General features: G+C 45.3%; 1 protein-coding gene across 11 annotated transcripts in view; it reads left to right on the top strand.

Moving 5' to 3' along the window:
- Positions 1-17,795, top strand: part of RYR3 (ryanodine receptor 3) — a 978,540-nt gene that overhangs the window by 604,169 nt on the left and 356,576 nt on the right. For 6 of the 11 annotated variants that reach the window (XM_077263521.1, XM_077263512.1, XM_077263503.1 and 3 more), the window contains 3 exons: positions 3,879-4,042; positions 6,561-6,639; positions 7,956-8,045. In XM_077263521.1, the coding sequence (XP_077119636.1) occupies positions 3,879-4,042; positions 6,561-6,639; positions 7,956-8,045 (333 nt within the window). Of the gene's footprint in view, positions 1-3,860; positions 4,043-6,560; positions 6,640-7,955; positions 8,046-17,795 lie in introns of all 11 variants that reach the window. The other 5 variants (XM_077263494.1, XM_077263475.1, XM_077263450.1 and 2 more) reach the window with 1 other exon arrangement.

The raw sequence follows: 17,795 nt of genomic DNA, 5'->3' as shown, positions 1-17,795 counted from the left end.
GAGATGACGAAGGACGAATATGTCCCTTTTCCAAGGACTCCTTTATATATTCTCGCATAGCAGCATGTTCAGGCACAGACAGATTAAATAAACGACCCTTAGGGTATTTACTACCCGGAATCAAATCTATGGCACAATCGCACTCCCGGTGCGGAGGTAATGAACCAAGCTTAGGTTCTTCAAAAACATCACGATAGTCAGACAAGAATTCAGGAATCTCAGAGGGAATAGATGATGAAATGGAAACCAAAGGTACGTCCCCATGCATCCCCTTACATCCCCAGCTTAACACAGACATAGCTTTCCAGTCGAGGACTGGGTTATGAGATTGCAGCCATGGCAATCCAAGCACCAACACATCATGTAGATTATACAGCACAAGAAAGCGAATAATCTCCTGATGATCCGGATTAATCCGCATAGTTACTTGTGTCCAGTATTGTGGTTTATTACTAGCCAATGGGGTGGAGTCAATCCCCTTCAGAGGTATAGGAGTTTCAAGAGGCTCTAAATCATACCCACAGCGTTTGGCAAAGGACCAATCCATAAGACTCAAAGCGGCGCCAGAGTCGACATAGGCGTCCGCGGTAATAGATGATAAAGAACAAATCAGGGTCACAGATAGAATAAACTTAGACTGAAAAGTGCCAATTGAAACTGACTTATCAAGCTTCTTAGTACGCTTAGAGCATGCTGATATAACATGAGTTGAATCACCACAATAAAAGCACAACCCATTTTTTCGTCTAAAATTCTGCCGTTCGCTTCTGGACAGAATTCTATCACATTGCATATTCTCTGGCGTCTTCTCAGTAGACACCGCCAACTGGTGCACAGGTTTGCGCTCCCGCAGACGTCTATCAATCTGGATAGCCATTGTCATGGACTCATTCAGACCCGCAGGCACAGGGAACCCCACCATAACATCCTTAATGGCATCAGAGAGACCCTCTCTGAAATTCGCCGCCAGGGCGCACTCATTCCACTGAGTAAGCACAGACCATTTACGGAATTTTTGGCAATATATTTCAACTTCATCTTGCCCCTGAGATAGGGACATCAAGGCTTTTTCCGCCTGAAGCTCTAAATGAGGTTCCTCATAAAGCAACCCCAAGGCCAGAAAAAACGCATCCACATTGAGCAACGCAGGATCCCCTGGAGCCAATGCAAAAGCCCAATCTTGAGGGTCGCCCCGGAGCAAAGAAATCACAATCCTGACCTGCTGAGCAGGATCTCCAGCAGAGCGAGATTTCAGGGACAAAAACAACTTGCAATTATTTTTGAAATTTTGAAAGCAAGATCTATTCCCCGAGAAAAATTCAGGCAAAGGAATTCTAGGTTCAGATATAGGAACATGAACAACACAGTCTTGTAAATTTTGAACTTTCGTGGTGAGATTATTCAAACCTGCAGCTAAACTCTGAATATCCATTTTAAACAGGTGAACACAGAGCCATTCCAGGATTAGAAGGAGAGAGAGAGAGGAAGGCTGCAATATAGGCAGACTTGCAAGTGATTCAATTGGAAGCACACTCAGAACTGAAGGAAAAAAAAAAAAAAATTTCAGCAGACTTCTTTTTTCTCTCCTTTCTCTGCCAATTAATTTAACCCTTTGCGGGCCGGTCAAACTGTTATGGTTCTCAATGGCAAGAGAACATAGCCCAGCATACATAAGAACTAGCTCTTGGAAGGATGGAAACTAAACTGACCATGAACTAAACCTGCCGCACAACTAACAGTAGCCGGGTAGCGTAGCCTGCGTTTTATCCCTAGACGCCCAGCGCCGGCCGGAGGACTAACTAATCCTGGCAGAGGAAAATACAGTCCTGGCTCACCTCTAGAGAAATTTCCCCGAAAGGCAGACAGAGGCCCCCACATATATTGGCGGTGATTTTAGATGAAAATGACAAACGTAGTATGAAAATAGGTTTAGCAAAATCGAGGTCCGCTTACTAGATAGCAGGAAGACAGAAAGGGCACTTTCATGGTCAGCTGAAAACCCTATCAAAACACATCCTGAAATTACTTTAAGACTCTAGTATTAACTCATAACATCAGAGTGGCAATTTCAGATCACAAGAGCTTTCCAGACACAGAAACGAAACTGCAGCTGTGAACTGGAACAAAATGCAAAAAACAAACAAGGACAAAAGTCCACTTAGCTGGGAGTTGTCTAGAAGCAGGAACATGCACAGAAAGGCTTCTGATTACAATGTTGACCGGCATGGAAGTGACAGAGGAGCAAGGTTAAATAGCGACTCCCACATCCTGATGGGAACAGGTGAACAGAGGGGATGATGCACACAAGTTCAATTCCACCAGTGGCCACCGGGGGAGCCCAAAATCCAATTTCACAACAAAGACCCCACTTCTTACCCCGAGACATAAAAAAGCCAGGCTGGAGTTTGCCAAAACTTACCTGAAATAGCCTAAAACATTTTGGAAGAGTGTTCTCTTTTCAGATGAGACAAAAGTAGAGCTTTTTGGGCAAAGGCATCAACATAGAGTTTACAGGAGAAAAAAAGAGGCATTCAAAGAAAAGAACACGGTCCCCACAGTCAAACATGGTGGAGGTTCCCTGATGTTTTGGGGTTGCTTTGCTGCCTCTGGCACTGGACTGCTTGACTGTGTGCATGGCATTATGAAGTCTGAAGGCTACCAACAAATTTTGCAGCATAATGTAGGACCCAGTGTGAGAAAGCTGGGTCTCCCTCAGAGGTCATGGTTCTTCCAGCACGACAATGACCCAAAACACACTTCAAAAAGCACTAGAAAATGGTTTGAGAGAAAGCACTGGAGACTTCTAAGGTGGCCAGCAATGATTCCAGACCTGAATCCCATAGAACACCTGTGGAGAGATCTAAAAATGGCAGTTTGGAGAAGGCACCCTTCAAATATCCGAGACCTGGAGCAGTTTGCCAAAGAAGAATGGTCTAAAATTCCAGCAGAGCATTGTAAGAAACTCATTGATGGTTACCGGAAGCGGTTGGTCGCAGTTATTTTGGCTAAAGGTTGTGCAACCAAGTATTAGGCTGAGGGTGCCAATACTTTTGTCTGGCCCATTTTTGGAGTTTTGTGTGAAATGATCAATGTTTTGCTTTTTGCTTCATTCTCTTTTGTGTTTTTTCATTTAAGACAAATTAAATGAAGATAATAATACCAAAGAATTTGTGATTGCAATCATTTTCAGGAAGAAATTTATCTGACAGAATTGCAGGGGTGTCAATACTTTTAGCCACAACTGTATAATCAAAATGTAGGCCCCTAATATATTGAAACAGCTACAAAGATTTTCACCAAAAAATACATCCTTAGCCCATAGAGGAGGATTTTATTTGCATAGATTTTATTAATTACAGTAACTGTCTCCAACCTGTAGTTATCCATCTGGGGCAACATATCAACTCAAAGCCAAACCCTATAAAAGTTGGTTTGCCATAGGTTGGAGTCCACTGAGTAATGATACAATCTTACTATTATTTCTAACAATTTTAATTTTACATAATTGACAATATATTGTACATGTTACCTGGTTTTACATTTTTCGAAATAAATTTTAAATACATTACAAGTTAGGAAAGAATGTAGCTAAAATGCATGAAAATGAAATGTTTCTGTTACGAAGTTTCCTTCTGCTTTGTTAACAAATGCATTCTTGTACATTGATTGTTTAGAAAACTCAAATACTACAATGTTGAATTTATGATGCATGAATTGGCAGTGGTAGAGACTTGAAGTGCAATCTATGTGGTCTTGTAATTTTACTAATTGTCTTCTCCCTTTGCTGCTGTTGCCTGATGCCTGGCTGTGTTGCTGTCACTAACGATTTTGCATGTTTTTCTGTGGGACTTTCCAACCAGTTCCTATCTCTCCTGCAGAAGTATGAGGCTGAGCTCTTCAAAATGTCTATGCCATGTCTCAGTGCAATAGCTGGTGCTTTGCCTCCCGATTATGTTGACACAAGAATTAAAGCAACACCCGAGAAGCAAATGTCAGTAGATGCTGAAGGAAATTTTGACCCAAAACCGATCAATACAGCTAAGTAAGTAACGGTAACATAACTCACTAGAGAGGATGAACAGGACAGCTCTGGACTGTTATAATACTATTGGACTGACAAGATGGCTGTCTCAATCATTCCCATAGAAGCGAAAAGGGTGGTGGTTACACAAGAATACATTTTATTTTTACTAACCGATAGTTGAAATTTGACATGTCTTCAGTTGATGAAAGTGCGCAGCATACCACAGTAGTATTGTGGCAGGCAGCTAAGAGCATAGTTTACGGGGTTCATCGCTCATTGGGAATACTATGTTGTAAAGATGGGTAAAATACCTCCTACGTTTGAAAAGAAATTGGAAACCTTTATCGAATTACTGTTCTTGCACTCTTCCTTCAAAGTGTTGTCTGCTATTTGGCCATCCCCTTCTTAAATAAAACAAGGGCCCATTTGGGTTTCCTGTTGTCTTGAAATTCCAGGACAGTCCTTAAAAACAGGGCTTTTTTTTGCTCTGTATAGAAATAAAAAATATAATAAAGAAAAAAGATGTGGCACTCACCCAGTTTGCAGTAGAATCAATGTCTTTTATTTACCATACTCCGGTTACAGGCATTTGCTTGGAAGGTCCTCTCTCCACTCCCCGCACCCTCACGCTCACCTGCCGCTTCCAAGCAAATGTCTGTAACCGGAGTATGGTAAATAAAAGACATTGATTCTACTGCAAACTGGGTGAGTGCCACATCTTTTTTCTTTATTACCAATGGACACTCTCTTGGCTGTTTTATGCTGTGCACCTTTTCCCAGTGGCAATTAGCAACCGTGTTTCATATGTCCATAAGGATCGAATCTTGTATATATTTTTGATTTGACTCAACTCCTGGTGCCATTCATTTCTCTTTCTTAAACAAGCAATAAAAAATGTAAGACATTCTGATTTTTTTAGAAGCTGAAGAAACTTATACAGATTATTTTGACTGTAGTTATCATCATTTTACAGTTTACAGTGAAAGCAGTGGAGATCTTCATATTAACATGGACATGTATCACTTCTAACCATAATGAGTTATTATGGCTTTCCATTGTGAGTCTGACCTTAGCAAATGTTGTATGTTTGTGATTTTTTGATGAGCTGTCCAGAAGTAAAGTCAAGTTAGCTGCTCTGGGGCACATTAACAATAAAAACACCATATACTCCCCTCCCGGGCTGGTGCATTTCCAGCCATATCAGCACTGTGTCTGCCAGGCACTCATGTGACTTTGGTCCAGGAGGTGAGCATATAGTGTTTTTGTATTCAATGGGGTCCTGATTCATTTAAGACGGGGTTGTCCAAGTAGTGCACAACCATTTTACATGTCTCTAAATGCATTCTTCAATGTCAATACAATAGATGTAGAGTTAGACGTCATATAGATAGAAAAAACTATTATCTGCTTTTTCTATATCTTTAATTATCACTAAAGGAGGTGAAGAATTTATTAAATAATACTTCATCTAGCTTAGAGACAGTATCCACAACTTTTATACTTAAGTTATCAATATACGTTAATTGGGGGTCTCATCGACTCCATCACAACTCCATAAACATTAAGGCCTCATTCAGACGTCTTATTTTTTGTATACAAATCCTTCAATGCTTTTAACGGCTATCACTCCTACCTTTGATAGTCTATGGGGCCGTTCACATGGCAGTGAAAATCACAAAGACATGTCCACTTTTGATCTAAGGGTCGGATTAAAATCAGCAATGCAAGTCAATGGGTCCATGAAAAAATCAGATCGCTCTCAGATTACATCCAAGTGTAGTCCGATTTTCACGGACTGTCAGAACGAAGAAGGTGGAGAATTTTTTGTTTTGTTTTTTATTTCTTCATGTATGAGAAAAACTGATGGCACTCAGACCAAACTCTGATTAAAGTCCGATAAGATTAATCGGTCAGTTTTTCTCATACATGGAAAAATCGGACTTGGGAATGAGCCTGTAATGTCCCTTCTTGGATACTTGATCGGCTCTTATTGCGTAGAACTGGAGCTGATCTGTAGTACCCAGCAGCAGTCACAGTATACGGAGCTGTTGTGTTTTGCCCCAATCACTGTTTACTCCGACTGTTGACAGAGGAGATAACACCTGATCAGCAGGGGCCTAGGACCCCCAAGATGTTATATTGTAGAGCTGTCCTCAGGATAGGTGATCAGTGTACGAGTTGTGGATAATCTTTTTGATGTATAAACAGTATGCAATAATCTCCTACGTGCCCATTAGTACTGGTTACAGGAATTTGGAGCTCTGTATTAGAAATATGTATGAAATAATATTAAGAAAATAATCAGCATGTAATGCTAGATTTACATAGGTTAAACAGAATTAAAAATGTATTCTGCCATGCAGTGCCTCCTGAAGAGGTTAACGGGAGGGATTTTTGTGTCCCTGGATGTCTTACAGGATTACATGATGAAATAAAATGATGTTATGCTAATCTTGAGTTCAAGAAAAGATAGCAATCAGGCTGAAGCAGCTTTTTCATTTCCGGCCAACAAAAGAGATTATTTTTTGTTTTACAGCTTGACATTGCCTGAAAAGCTGGAATATATTGTCAATAAGAACGCCGAGCACTCCCATGATAAATGGGCCTATGACAAGGTACAAAGTGTGTCCTGCTTGTGTGTATTTTATCTTCAATCAATGGAATACAAAATGCTTTAAAAGGATATTAGATCACAATAATACTACTTGGGCTTCTTAGAAACCGCTTAACCCCAATGTTAAAACGTTCAGATGGGAACTAGAAAGTAGTAAATTAATACCTTGTAAATCTGGCTTCCTTGTGCAGCTCCACACCACTAATCACAGCTACATGCATAGCTGTCTAGGACTGGGTTCTGGAGGGATATGATATATATCTTAGATTGCAGCCATTTGGTCACATCATTTACCATCAGAAAATCTACAAATGTGTACAGTACTGACAGATAATGTCTTCACATTTGGAATAGGCTCTTTAAGATAAAGTCTATTGCAAAAAAAATTACATGTATAATAAACAAATATTCATTATTCTCTCCCATCATATAAATTCCAGTTTCATTCTTTGGCTGATGTAATAGTGGTTGGCAACTGGATGTCCTTGTTCCTATCACAGATTCCCTACTCCATCTGTATTGTATTTGTATTTAAAGGGAATGTGTCAGCAGGTTTTTGCTATGTAATCTGAAGGCAGAGGTAGGGTCTGAGATACTGAAACCAGCGATGTGTCACAAATTAGGCTGTGTTGTTGTTTTAATATAATGAGTGTTTTATCAGCAGGAGATTATTACTGCTCTGTAATGGTGCCCACGTGAGTCCTGGTCCAGCCATGCCCCCAGCACTGATTATCAGCTTGCTGCCAATATGCAGTGCACACAGAAAGCTGTAGTGTGGGCAGGGTCAGCTTTCTGAGAGCTCTGTTACATGCATCTGTAACATGATTGTGCCACAACTTCTGCACCCAGTAGACCAAGTGATACATCGCTGGAAGCAGGGTCTCTTTCTCTACATTATGCTTCTCTCACCTGATGTAGCAAAAACCTGGTGAAAGATTTCCTTTAATAAAGTTTAACCCCCCCAAGACTGTTGCTCCACTGTATCTTGTGGTCACAGTAAAATCACATGAAAAAGGGTGGAATTTGTGGGATTTCTCAGTGATTTCTGCACTTTTACCAGGTTGTGCTCTGACAGCAGGTTTTGCAGTGCTCTAAATGTCATGGATTTGCTAGAAACAACACATTTTTCTTACTTTCACTATTATTCATGAATGCATAGGTCCCAATATGACCTAGAATAGTTCATGATTAGTTTTCTATTTGACAGTGCATACTTGTATAGCTGACAAGATAACCAGATAAGTCCACATTGTTGATTTTATATGTCATTAGTATTGACTTTTCTTCCTTTTCCATTTCCCTTGGTATTTTTTTTAGCTGCATAGTGGTTGGAAGAATGGAGCGACACTTGATGAGAATGCAAAGGCACATCCTCTACTGAGACCCTTCAAGACACTATCTGAAAAGGTGCCATAATTAAAAATATCTGCTAAAAGATTGATGACGCCTTGTATGTCAGTGACCATGTTAAATGGATTTTTTAGCTTCTTTAGTTTATTACATCATTCAAAAATCCAGACTAAAAGTTACTGTTGCATTCTGGTTCTTGTAAAGTTGTCATTGTGAAAGTGGACCTTTCATGATGACTATTCCAATAGTGCCAAAATGCTGCAAATGTCCAGAGGGGGGGCTGTAGGAACGAAGTTAACAAAAGCCCCCCATGACTGCGTTGCCAAGGGAACGCAGGGGAGCAATTTTTAAATAAGAATGCGGGTGGAGGTGATTGGTTTAGAGGAGGGGGAGGACCAAGGGGGTGGCTAGAGTTATGGGGCGGGCTATAGGAAAGTGCGGGAAAGGGGGGCCATTACTGTTTGAGATTCTGACCTGTGAAGACGTGGATGATGTCCTCCGTTACAGAGATTCTCGGGCAGCTGCGGGAGATGGCGAGGTCGCGGCGTGGAGGCTGGCTGGAGGACCAGCTGGCGTCGTTGCTGGGCAGTCCAGGTGCCCAGGGGACCAGATCCAGGAGGACCCGGCCTCCGGAGCGCCTTTCACCGGAGCTGGGACGGCGCGGCAGCCGCCGGCCTCGGAGCCCCTCTCGGGACCCTGCGGAGGGTGCGGGCCGGCGGTCACCTACCCTCCCCGGCCCCTCCTCCGGCAGGAATCCACGGGCCGGCGCTGCTGGCGCTGGACGTCGGATCGGAGCAGCAGCGGCGCAGGCCCAGAGTGAGTTACACGCTGCACCGGAAGTAGCTGTAGGAGTTCCGGGTCGCGGAGCCAACATGGCGGCGCCCAGCAGGAGCGGTACCCGGCGTGCAGCGGCGGTGTCTGCAGCGCCGGCGGCGTCACCAGCGACGAGAAGGAGAGGACAAGGAGCGGCGGCGGGGCAAGTGAGGACCAGCGGAGCGGCGGCGGACACCTCTGGGTTGGAACCCCCCCGGGGGCCCGGCAGGGGCGGCGCGGCGAGAGGAAGAATAACGGGCAGGCGCACCTCAACACCACAGCCTGGCCCAGCACGGCGGGGGCGATCATCTGCAGCAGCTGGGGCTCGTGGCAGAGCTCAGCAGGAAGAAAGGTCAGGAGTCGGGCTGGCGGCCGCCAGGTCCAGGTCACCCAGAAGGTCCAGGGAGAATTCCATTTCGCCTGCTCCGGTCCCCCCTGGTGACGAGGAGGCCAGGGGCGCGGGCCTGGAGCAACACAGCGGCGCAGAGGATTCCGGTTCCAGGAGCGACCCGCGGGAGTTCGGGGATCGCACGGCTGGCGGGGACACAGCACCCGCGCAGCTTAGTGAGTATGAGAATAATTCTGTTGTGGGGGGGGATTGTGGTACTCGGGTTGGGGATTGTTGTTATGGGGGGGTTGCTTTAGGGAGTGGAGGGCCTCGCACCGGGGAGGTCCCTGGGGTCAGGGAACTTTTGGCGGGTATGTCCCAGATTTTGAGGAGATTGGAGGGGGAGGGCCGGGATAGTGTGCGGTCGCCCCCGTTAGGTGCTTGGTTGCCAGCTTCAAGTACGGGTTCAGGAGTGGGAGTCGGATCGGGTAGGGAGAGTGAGCAGGTGTCGGCGGCAGGGGTGTCGGTGTCGGTACAGACCGACAAGGATAAGGGGGACAGGATTAAGTTGGATGATAGAGCCAAGGGCGAGGTTTACGTGTGTTTTGAGGGGCCATTGGGGGCACATTTAAAGAAAGAGGTGAAAGAGAAAATTTGGAGAGATGAATACGTTGAGATTTTCTCCTTGTTGCCCCTGGAGAAGTTCAATTTGGATAAGGGTAGGAAAGAGGACAGCAAGAAGGAGGAGGAGGAGAAGAGGCGTTGGCGATTGATACCGCAGACGTTTGTGAATTGGCAGCAGGCCTTTTTCATTTTGGCAGGTGTTATAGGCGAAAAGTTCCCGGAGAATTGTGTTGGTTTGTTCTGCTATGTTGATGCGATTGGGGAAGCATACAGGGCGTACGGAGGCCAGGCGTGGTTACGCTATGACGAGCAGTTCCGTCAAAGGAAGGCGATTAGACCCGAGATAAAGTGGGAGCAGAAAGACATAGGTTTGTGGTTAAAGGTGATGGCTCCGACGCGGTTTGGGCAGTCCTTTCATGGGGCAGGAGGGAGTAGTGGTCAGCAGTCAGGGCAAGGAAGTGGGGGACAGGGGTCACAAGGGGTTAAGGACAAAACAGGGACGTGTTGGCAGTTTAATGACGGCCAATGCAAATACGGCGGTACATGCAAGTTCAAGCATGTCTGTTCCCACTGTGGAGGGGCCTCACATGGAGCGGCCAAGTGTTTTAAAAAAGCAAGAGGCAAGCCAGCAGTGGGTGGTAGCCATGGGGGCGACTCCGGTGAAGGTTCTAAAGATGGCCCCTTATCTAAGTAGGTATCCGGATAGGGAGAAGGCTACGTTGTTGTGGGATGGTTTTTCGGAAGGTTTTAGGATTCCGCATCCGTCTCATGTTATCCCCTTTTCGAAAAAGAATTTGAGGTCGGCTAACCTTCAGGCAGATGTGGTTACGGCTAAGTTGGCGAAGGAAGTTGAGTTAGGGCGTATGGCGGGTCCGTTTAGCGATTTACCTGTGGAAGGGGTGGTTGTTTCGCCGCTGGGGGTGGTTCCAAAGAAAGAGCCTAATAAGTTTCGCCTTATTCAGCATCTGTCTTATCCAAAGGGCCAGTCGGTTAATGACGGGATAGCGGAAGAGCTTTGCTCCGTGGTTTATACCTCCTTTGACGCTGCGGTGCAGTGGGTCCGGAGGTATGGCAAGGGTGCACTAATGGCTAAGACTGATGTTGAGTCGGCTTTCCGTCTACTTCCGGTTCACCCCGACAGTATCCCGCTTTTGGGGTGTTTTTGGAACGGGGGGTTTTATTTGGATAGGTGTTTGCCGATGGGTTGTTCGATTTCTTGCTCGCTGTTTGAAGCTTTTAGTACTTTTTTGGAGTGGGTAGTTCGGGATGTTTCTCAGGTTCCGTCTGTTATTCATTATTTAGACGATTTTTTGTTTGTGGGCCCCGCGGATTCTCTGTTGTGCGGTAATCTGTTGGCCGCGATGGAGTGGGTGTCAGGACACTTTGGTGTCCCCTTAGCGCGTGAAAAAACAGAGGGTCCTGTTACGGTGTTGAGTTTTTTAGGCATTCTCATTGACTCGGAGAAGATGGAGTGTCGCTTGCCTGAGGAGAAGTTGTTGGCTTTAAAGCAAGAGGTGTTGCGGTGCGAGAAGTTGCGCAAGATTACGTTGAAAGAACTTCAGTCTCTGTTGGGGCGGTTGAACTTTGCGTGCCGCATTATGCCGATGGGCAGGATATTTTGCAGGAGATTATCTAGGGCTACGGCCGGAGTGCGTTCAGCACATCATTTTGTACGCTTGAACAAAGAGCACAGAGAGGATTTGGCGGTATGGAGGCGTTTCTTGGAAAACTACAACGGTAGGGCCCTGATTCAACTGGAGGATTTGAACGCTTTTGATTGCGAAATTTTTACGGATGCGGCTGGTAGTGTTGGATACGGGGCTTATTGTGCCGGAAAGTGGAGTGTTGGAGAATGGCCTGATTGGTGGAGCGAAGCGGGTTTTACAAGAAACTTGACGTTGTTGGAGCTGTTCCCAATTGTTGTTTCAGTGTTCATTTGGGGCAGTGATTTTAAGGACAGGCGGATACGTTTTCATTGTGACAATTCGAGTGTGGTGTCAGTGATAAATAGTCTGTCGTCATCATCTCCTCCAGTAATCAAATTGGTTAGGGAGTTAGTTTTGCGGTGCTTGAAGTTGAATGCATGGATTTCGGCTGTGCATGTTCCCGGCATTCAAAATTCCATAGCCGATGCTCTGTCTCGTTTACAGTGGGAACGTTTTCGGGAGTTGGCTCCAGAAGCGGAAGATGCCGGAATGACATGCCCTTCTCATTTGTGGCGGATTGTTGCGGACGAGGAGGTCGGCTGATACAGTCTTCAGTGTCTGCAAGGACGTGGTCAGGTTATGAGGCGTCTTGGCATTTGTGGGAAGGGTGGTTGGAACAGTTGGGTGCAGTGGAATCGGATTACGACAGGGTGATGGCTATTTTGCTTTTGATTGGTTCGGCGGAGGAATGGGGTTGGTCAGTGTCAAAATTGAATAAATTTATTGCAGGGGTTGCTTTCGGTTTTAGGCTTCAGGGTTCCGTTGATGCCACTAAGGATTTTTTGATTCGGCAGGCATTGAAAGGTTTTCGGAGGGGTTTTTCAAATTGTGATACTCGACGGCCTATATCTTTCGGGATGTTGGAGCGTCTGGGAGTAGCATTGGGGGAAGTTTGTAGTTCTGACTACGAGGCTGTTCTTTTTCGATTGGCGTTTTCGTTGGCCTTTTTTGGGGCGTTGAGAATAGGGGAGTTGGTTTCCCCTAGCAGGTTTGTGGCTGGGGGTTTGTTGGCGGAGGACATTGAATTTTGGTCAGGTGGGGTTGCCTTTTGGATCCGGCGGTCAAAGACTGATCAGTTTGGGAAAGGAAGACGCGTGGTGTTAGGAAAAGTGATTGGGGGGGCGATGTGCCCCTTTCGGTGTTTGGAGGATTATTGGGTTTTGGGTCCGGACAGGTCGGGACCACTGTTGCGACACCGTCAGGGTGAATTTTTATCGCGGTTCCAGTTTTCGGCGGTTTTGAAACAAGCGTTGGCAGTTTTAGGTCAGGACCCCTTGTCATTTGGGACGCATTCATTTCGAATTGGGGCAGCGTCTGAGGCGGCTCGTTTGGGGCTGGGTCCGGAGGTTATTCGTCGTATTGGTAGGTGGTCGTCGAATCGTTATTTATCTTATGTGCGGAATTGATTCTGTGGGGGTATTAATTATCGTTGTGTTTTTCAGGTCGGACCCCACTTCTGGCGTGGATTTTCGGACATTCTTTTGTGCATTGGGGGGCGATTCGTGCTGATGTTAGACAAGATGGTAGGCAATTGGGATTTCAGAAGGCGGTGATGGTGGTCCGATGGTTGGGTTTTCGGGGTATGTCGTGGCGAGGGTTTTTGACCGAGTTTTCCAGATCGGTTAGTTTGGATCGTTCCCCTGATATTGTAGTGGTACATTTGGGTGGTAATGATTTGGGTTCTAAGCCGGTGAGGGAATTAATTCGGGATATACGGTATGATTTTTTACGTTTGTGGGCATCCTTTCCAGGCATGGTTACAGTGTGGTCTGACATAGTGCCCAGGAAAACGTGGAGGGCGGTACGCTCTATGAAGGGTATCAATAGGGCCCGGGTCAAGTTAAACAGGGCTGTGGCGAGTTTTGTTTCTCGCAATGGGGGGGTGGCGGTTCGCCACTTTGAGTTGGAAGCTGGGGTTGGAAATTATTGGAGGAGTGATGGCGTTCATTTGAACGATATTGGTCTGGATTTTTGGTTGTTGGCAATTCAAGAGGGGGTTGAGAGGGCCATGGCGGTGGTGGGGCACTCGCGAGCCTGAGGTGTTCAGTGCTGCTCGTGGTTGGCGGGGGGCGGGGTTCTTGGAGTTGGTTTTATGGGGCTGATCTGGCTTTGGTTTACTGGCTCTGGACGGGGATTTTACCTCGGGAGCTTTGGGGTTGGTTTGCCCGGTAAACGGGTTACACGGTGCCCTCGAGCTGGTGGTTACGGCTGAGGGTAAAGAAGGGTTTTTTCCATGTTGGTTTTGGGCTTTTGCCTATGAGGTGCCAGATTTATTAGCTCCAAGAACCCTCCCCTCAAGTTTTTTATACAAATGTATAAATGGTTGTATATGTTTGTTATTAATAAAATGGTCGCTGTGGCCAAATTATCCAAAAGAAATAATGGTTGTGTTTTAATTTTGGGGGGTATTGTTAGTTACGGGGTATAAGGATCAGGGGGTGGGTGATAGGCCTGGTATCTCGGAGGTCCCATCTTGGAGTGCGCAGTCAAGTATCGTGTTTCTGAAAGAAATGCCCTTCATTATATCTGAATCACATTACCTTATATATCGTAGGTCAGCTGATCCCTGTCACTTTTATAAAGTTAACTTCATCTGCAAAACTAAGTTTGATGCTAAACTGGTGCTATCCTCAACTGCCCCATTAAATCATATTATCATATTTACATTGGTGATCCTGCTATATACAGCATCAAATGGAAGAATCCAGTCCTTTAAAAACTTTGGTCTATGCTTTTTGGGTTATATCTTACAATAGAATTGGCAGGATTGTCTGTAATTGCAAAAAATATAGTGATTTCTTATTGCACTATAAAATATTTGCCAATATAGACAAGTTCTTAATCCTCCAAGAATATTTCTAATTCACCACCTTAGCAGTGAAGAGCAGTGATCCAGTATGTAAAGATCAGGGGTCAATGTGCCTCGATTTAAATGGAATCTGTACGTTCAACAAACTTTGCAAAAATCAGCAGTCCAAGTGAATATAAGAAACTTTGTAATATATCTCATCAGATAATGTTGAGTCTTTCTCCACATATGAGCCACGTTTTCTACACCACCCTGCATCCCGAACCCATCTTCACACTTAACAACTGCAGGGTGTGCAATGTGCTATAGGGCAGAGTCAGAAATAAAGGTGGAATGGAAGGAAATAAAGGCTTTTGGCACTACCGGCACACTAAGAGGCCTGAAGACGCTCATGGAGGCTGGCAAGTGACTGATGTAATGATTAATCACGTATAGGATGCCCTATATATTGAATGCATATGTATCATAGGGTAAATGTACCATTAAATAAACAATGATTCACTATATTGATGGTGACCACAAGTCAATAATGATCCCAAAAATTTTTTGATACTATAATAAATAATTTTATTGTTGTAGCTTTAAAATAAATGCTTAAAAAATTATTATAACAACAGTAGAAAAAGTAGGTAGGAAGAATCTTTTGAAGGGGTTCATTCTCCCTAAATTCAGTTATATTTCCAGAATGGTACCAATAAACGTCCCCAGCACATTCTTTTCAAAGGTGCGCTCGATGTTTGGTAAGTATATTTGGAGGGACTCTAGGCCCAGAATCAACTACGCAACGCTATCACTCCCTAAGTCTAGGGGGGGCATGGGTGCTCCAGACCCTCAAAAATACCATAATGCGGCGACATTATCTTTAATGGTCGATTGGTGGAGAGTAGTGTTGAGCATTCCGATGCTGCAAGTATCGGGTATCGGCCGATACTTGCTGTATCGGAATTCCGATACCGGGATTCCGATACTCTTGTGGTATCGGGTATCGGGTATCGGAACAACATTAATGTTAAAATGTGTAAAATAGAGAATTAAAATAAAAAATATCGCTATACTCACCTGTCCGACGCAGCCGGGACCTCAGCGCAGGAACCGGCAGCGTTGTTTAAAATTCCCGCTTTTACATGGTTACGCGAAGTCCCGGCTTGTGATTGGTCAGGGCGGCCATGTTGCCGGGCCGCGGACCAATCACAGCAAGCCGTGACGAAAATACGTCACGGCTTGCTGTGATTGGTCCGCGTCCCGGCAACATGGCCGCCATTAACCAATCACAAGCCGTGACGTCACGGGAGGCTGGAAACGCGCTCATTTTAAAAAGGGCGCGTGTCCAGCCTCCCGTGACGTCACGGCTTGTGATTGGTTGCGTCGCGGTCAACCAATCACAAGCCGGGAGGCTGGACACGCGCCCATTTCAAAATGAGCGCGTCCAGCCTCCCGGCTTGTGATTGGTTGATCGCGGCGCAACCAATCACAAGCCGTGACGTCACGGGAGGCTGGACACGCGCCCATTTCAAAATGAGCGCGTCCAGCCTCCCGGCTTGTGATTGGTTGATCGCGGCGCAACCAATCACAAGCCGTGACGTCACGGGAGGCTGGACACGCGCCCATTTCAAAATGAGCGCGTCCAGCCTCCCGGCTTGTGATTGGTTGATCGCGGCGCAACCAATCACAAGCCGTGACGTCACGGGAGGCTGGACACGCGCCCATTTTAAAATGAGCGCGTGTCCAGCCTCCCGTGACGTCCCGGCTTGTGATTGGTCAGGGCGGCCATATTGCCGGGACGCGGACCAATCACAGCAAGCCGTGACGTAATTTCGTCACGATTTGCTGTGATTGGTCCGCGTCCCGGCAACATGGCCGACCTGACCAATCACAAGCCGGGAATTCACGTAACCAAGTAATAGCGCGATTTTTAAACAAACAACGCTGCCGGTTCCCTCGCTGAAGTCCCGGCTGCGTCGGACAGGTGAGTATAGCGATATTTTTTATTTTAATTCTTTCTTTTACACATTTATATGGTTCCCAGGGCCTGAAGGAGAGTTTCCTCTCCTTCAGACCCTGGGAACCATCAGGAATACCGTCCGATACTTGAGTCCCATTGACTTGTATTGGTATCGGGTATCGGTATCGGATTGGATCCGATATTTTGCCGGTATCGGCCGATACTTTCCGATACCGATACTTTCAAGTATCGGACGGTATCGCTCAACACTAGTGGAGAGGTGATGCCCAGAAACAATGGACACAGATTGCGGATACCACAATTTCAGTGCCTTTACATGCTATTGTCCATGCTTCCAAAGAGTTTATCCACAAAATCAAAATCTCAAACGCAATTTCTAAAAACATCATTAGAACCTGGTCGAGACACGCACAATTACTGATGCCTCTTCCCTCTCCACTGGTTAGAGTGGCAGACTTACCTGAGCTTTACCCGAAGAATTCTATGTCATTAGTGTCAGATCCCCTATATAAGATCAAAGATAATCTAGAATGTATACTGACTGACGGCACATTACTTCCGTTATCGGAGTTGCAGTCTAGGTTCCCTCAGCTCCAGCTAAATTTCCTTCATTATAATAGACTTAAAAACGCCTTGAGACTCTACCTTAAGACTGGTCACTTTCATAGAGAATTGACAACTTTTGAACAACTCTTGGTGCAGAGTAATCCTCCGAAGAAAATTATGGCTAAGCTTTACCAAGTAATCATAGTTAATACAACTCCACTCAAGCGAGCTTATATTTGTAGCTGGGAGAAAGACTTGGGTGTTGAGTTTCAGGAATGGGAGGTGGATCAAATATATAAAAATTCACATGGACCCTCAAGTTGTATTAGAGTACAAGAAAACTCATACAAAATCATCACCAGATGGTATACTACCCCAACATTATCCCATCTGTGGTACCCTAAGACAGCGTCAACATGTTGGAGATGCTCTAGGGATATTGGAACCTTTCTACACTTGTGGTGGTCCTGTGAACAAATACAAACTTTCTGGAAGGAAGTGTTGAAGTACACAACTGACATTTGCAAATTATTGCAGCCTCCTTCCCTGACGCTCATTTTCCTGAACTGGAAGGGAGACAAGTCGAAATCTAAGAATAAATCCCTATTGGCATTTCTTCTTTCGGCAGCTAAACTCCTAATCCCAGTTCATTGGATGACTAAAAACTGTCCAAGTCTCTCGGACTGGGTAAATAAGGTCGATCAATTATTTTATATAGAAGAAATCTCTGCATATTCCTACTTCTCACAAGATAGATTTCATTTAACATGGGCTCCCTGGAAAACTTTCAGAACAAGTAATGAATATCTGGCCAAGCCATTATTAATCTATAGGTTTCCTGAAGATCCTTAGATGCTACTACATCCTATTAACGAATGTTCTGATGCACAATAGCACCTTACCTGTTGGTGTTTCTCAACATGCCGGCCTTCCTCTTCGCCGTAGGAGTAACCCCCCAACTTCCTCCCCCCCCCCCTCTCCCCTCTTCTCTTCTTTATCTTTTTATTTCTCTAAATTT

This window comes from Ranitomeya variabilis, chromosome 1 (assembly GCF_051348905.1).
Source record: "Ranitomeya variabilis isolate aRanVar5 chromosome 1, aRanVar5.hap1, whole genome shotgun sequence".
Classification (NCBI taxonomy): Eukaryota; Metazoa; Chordata; class Amphibia; order Anura; family Dendrobatidae; genus Ranitomeya; species Ranitomeya variabilis.
Note: the sequence above shows the minus strand (reverse complement) of the source record. Positions and strands in the feature narration are given on the sequence as shown.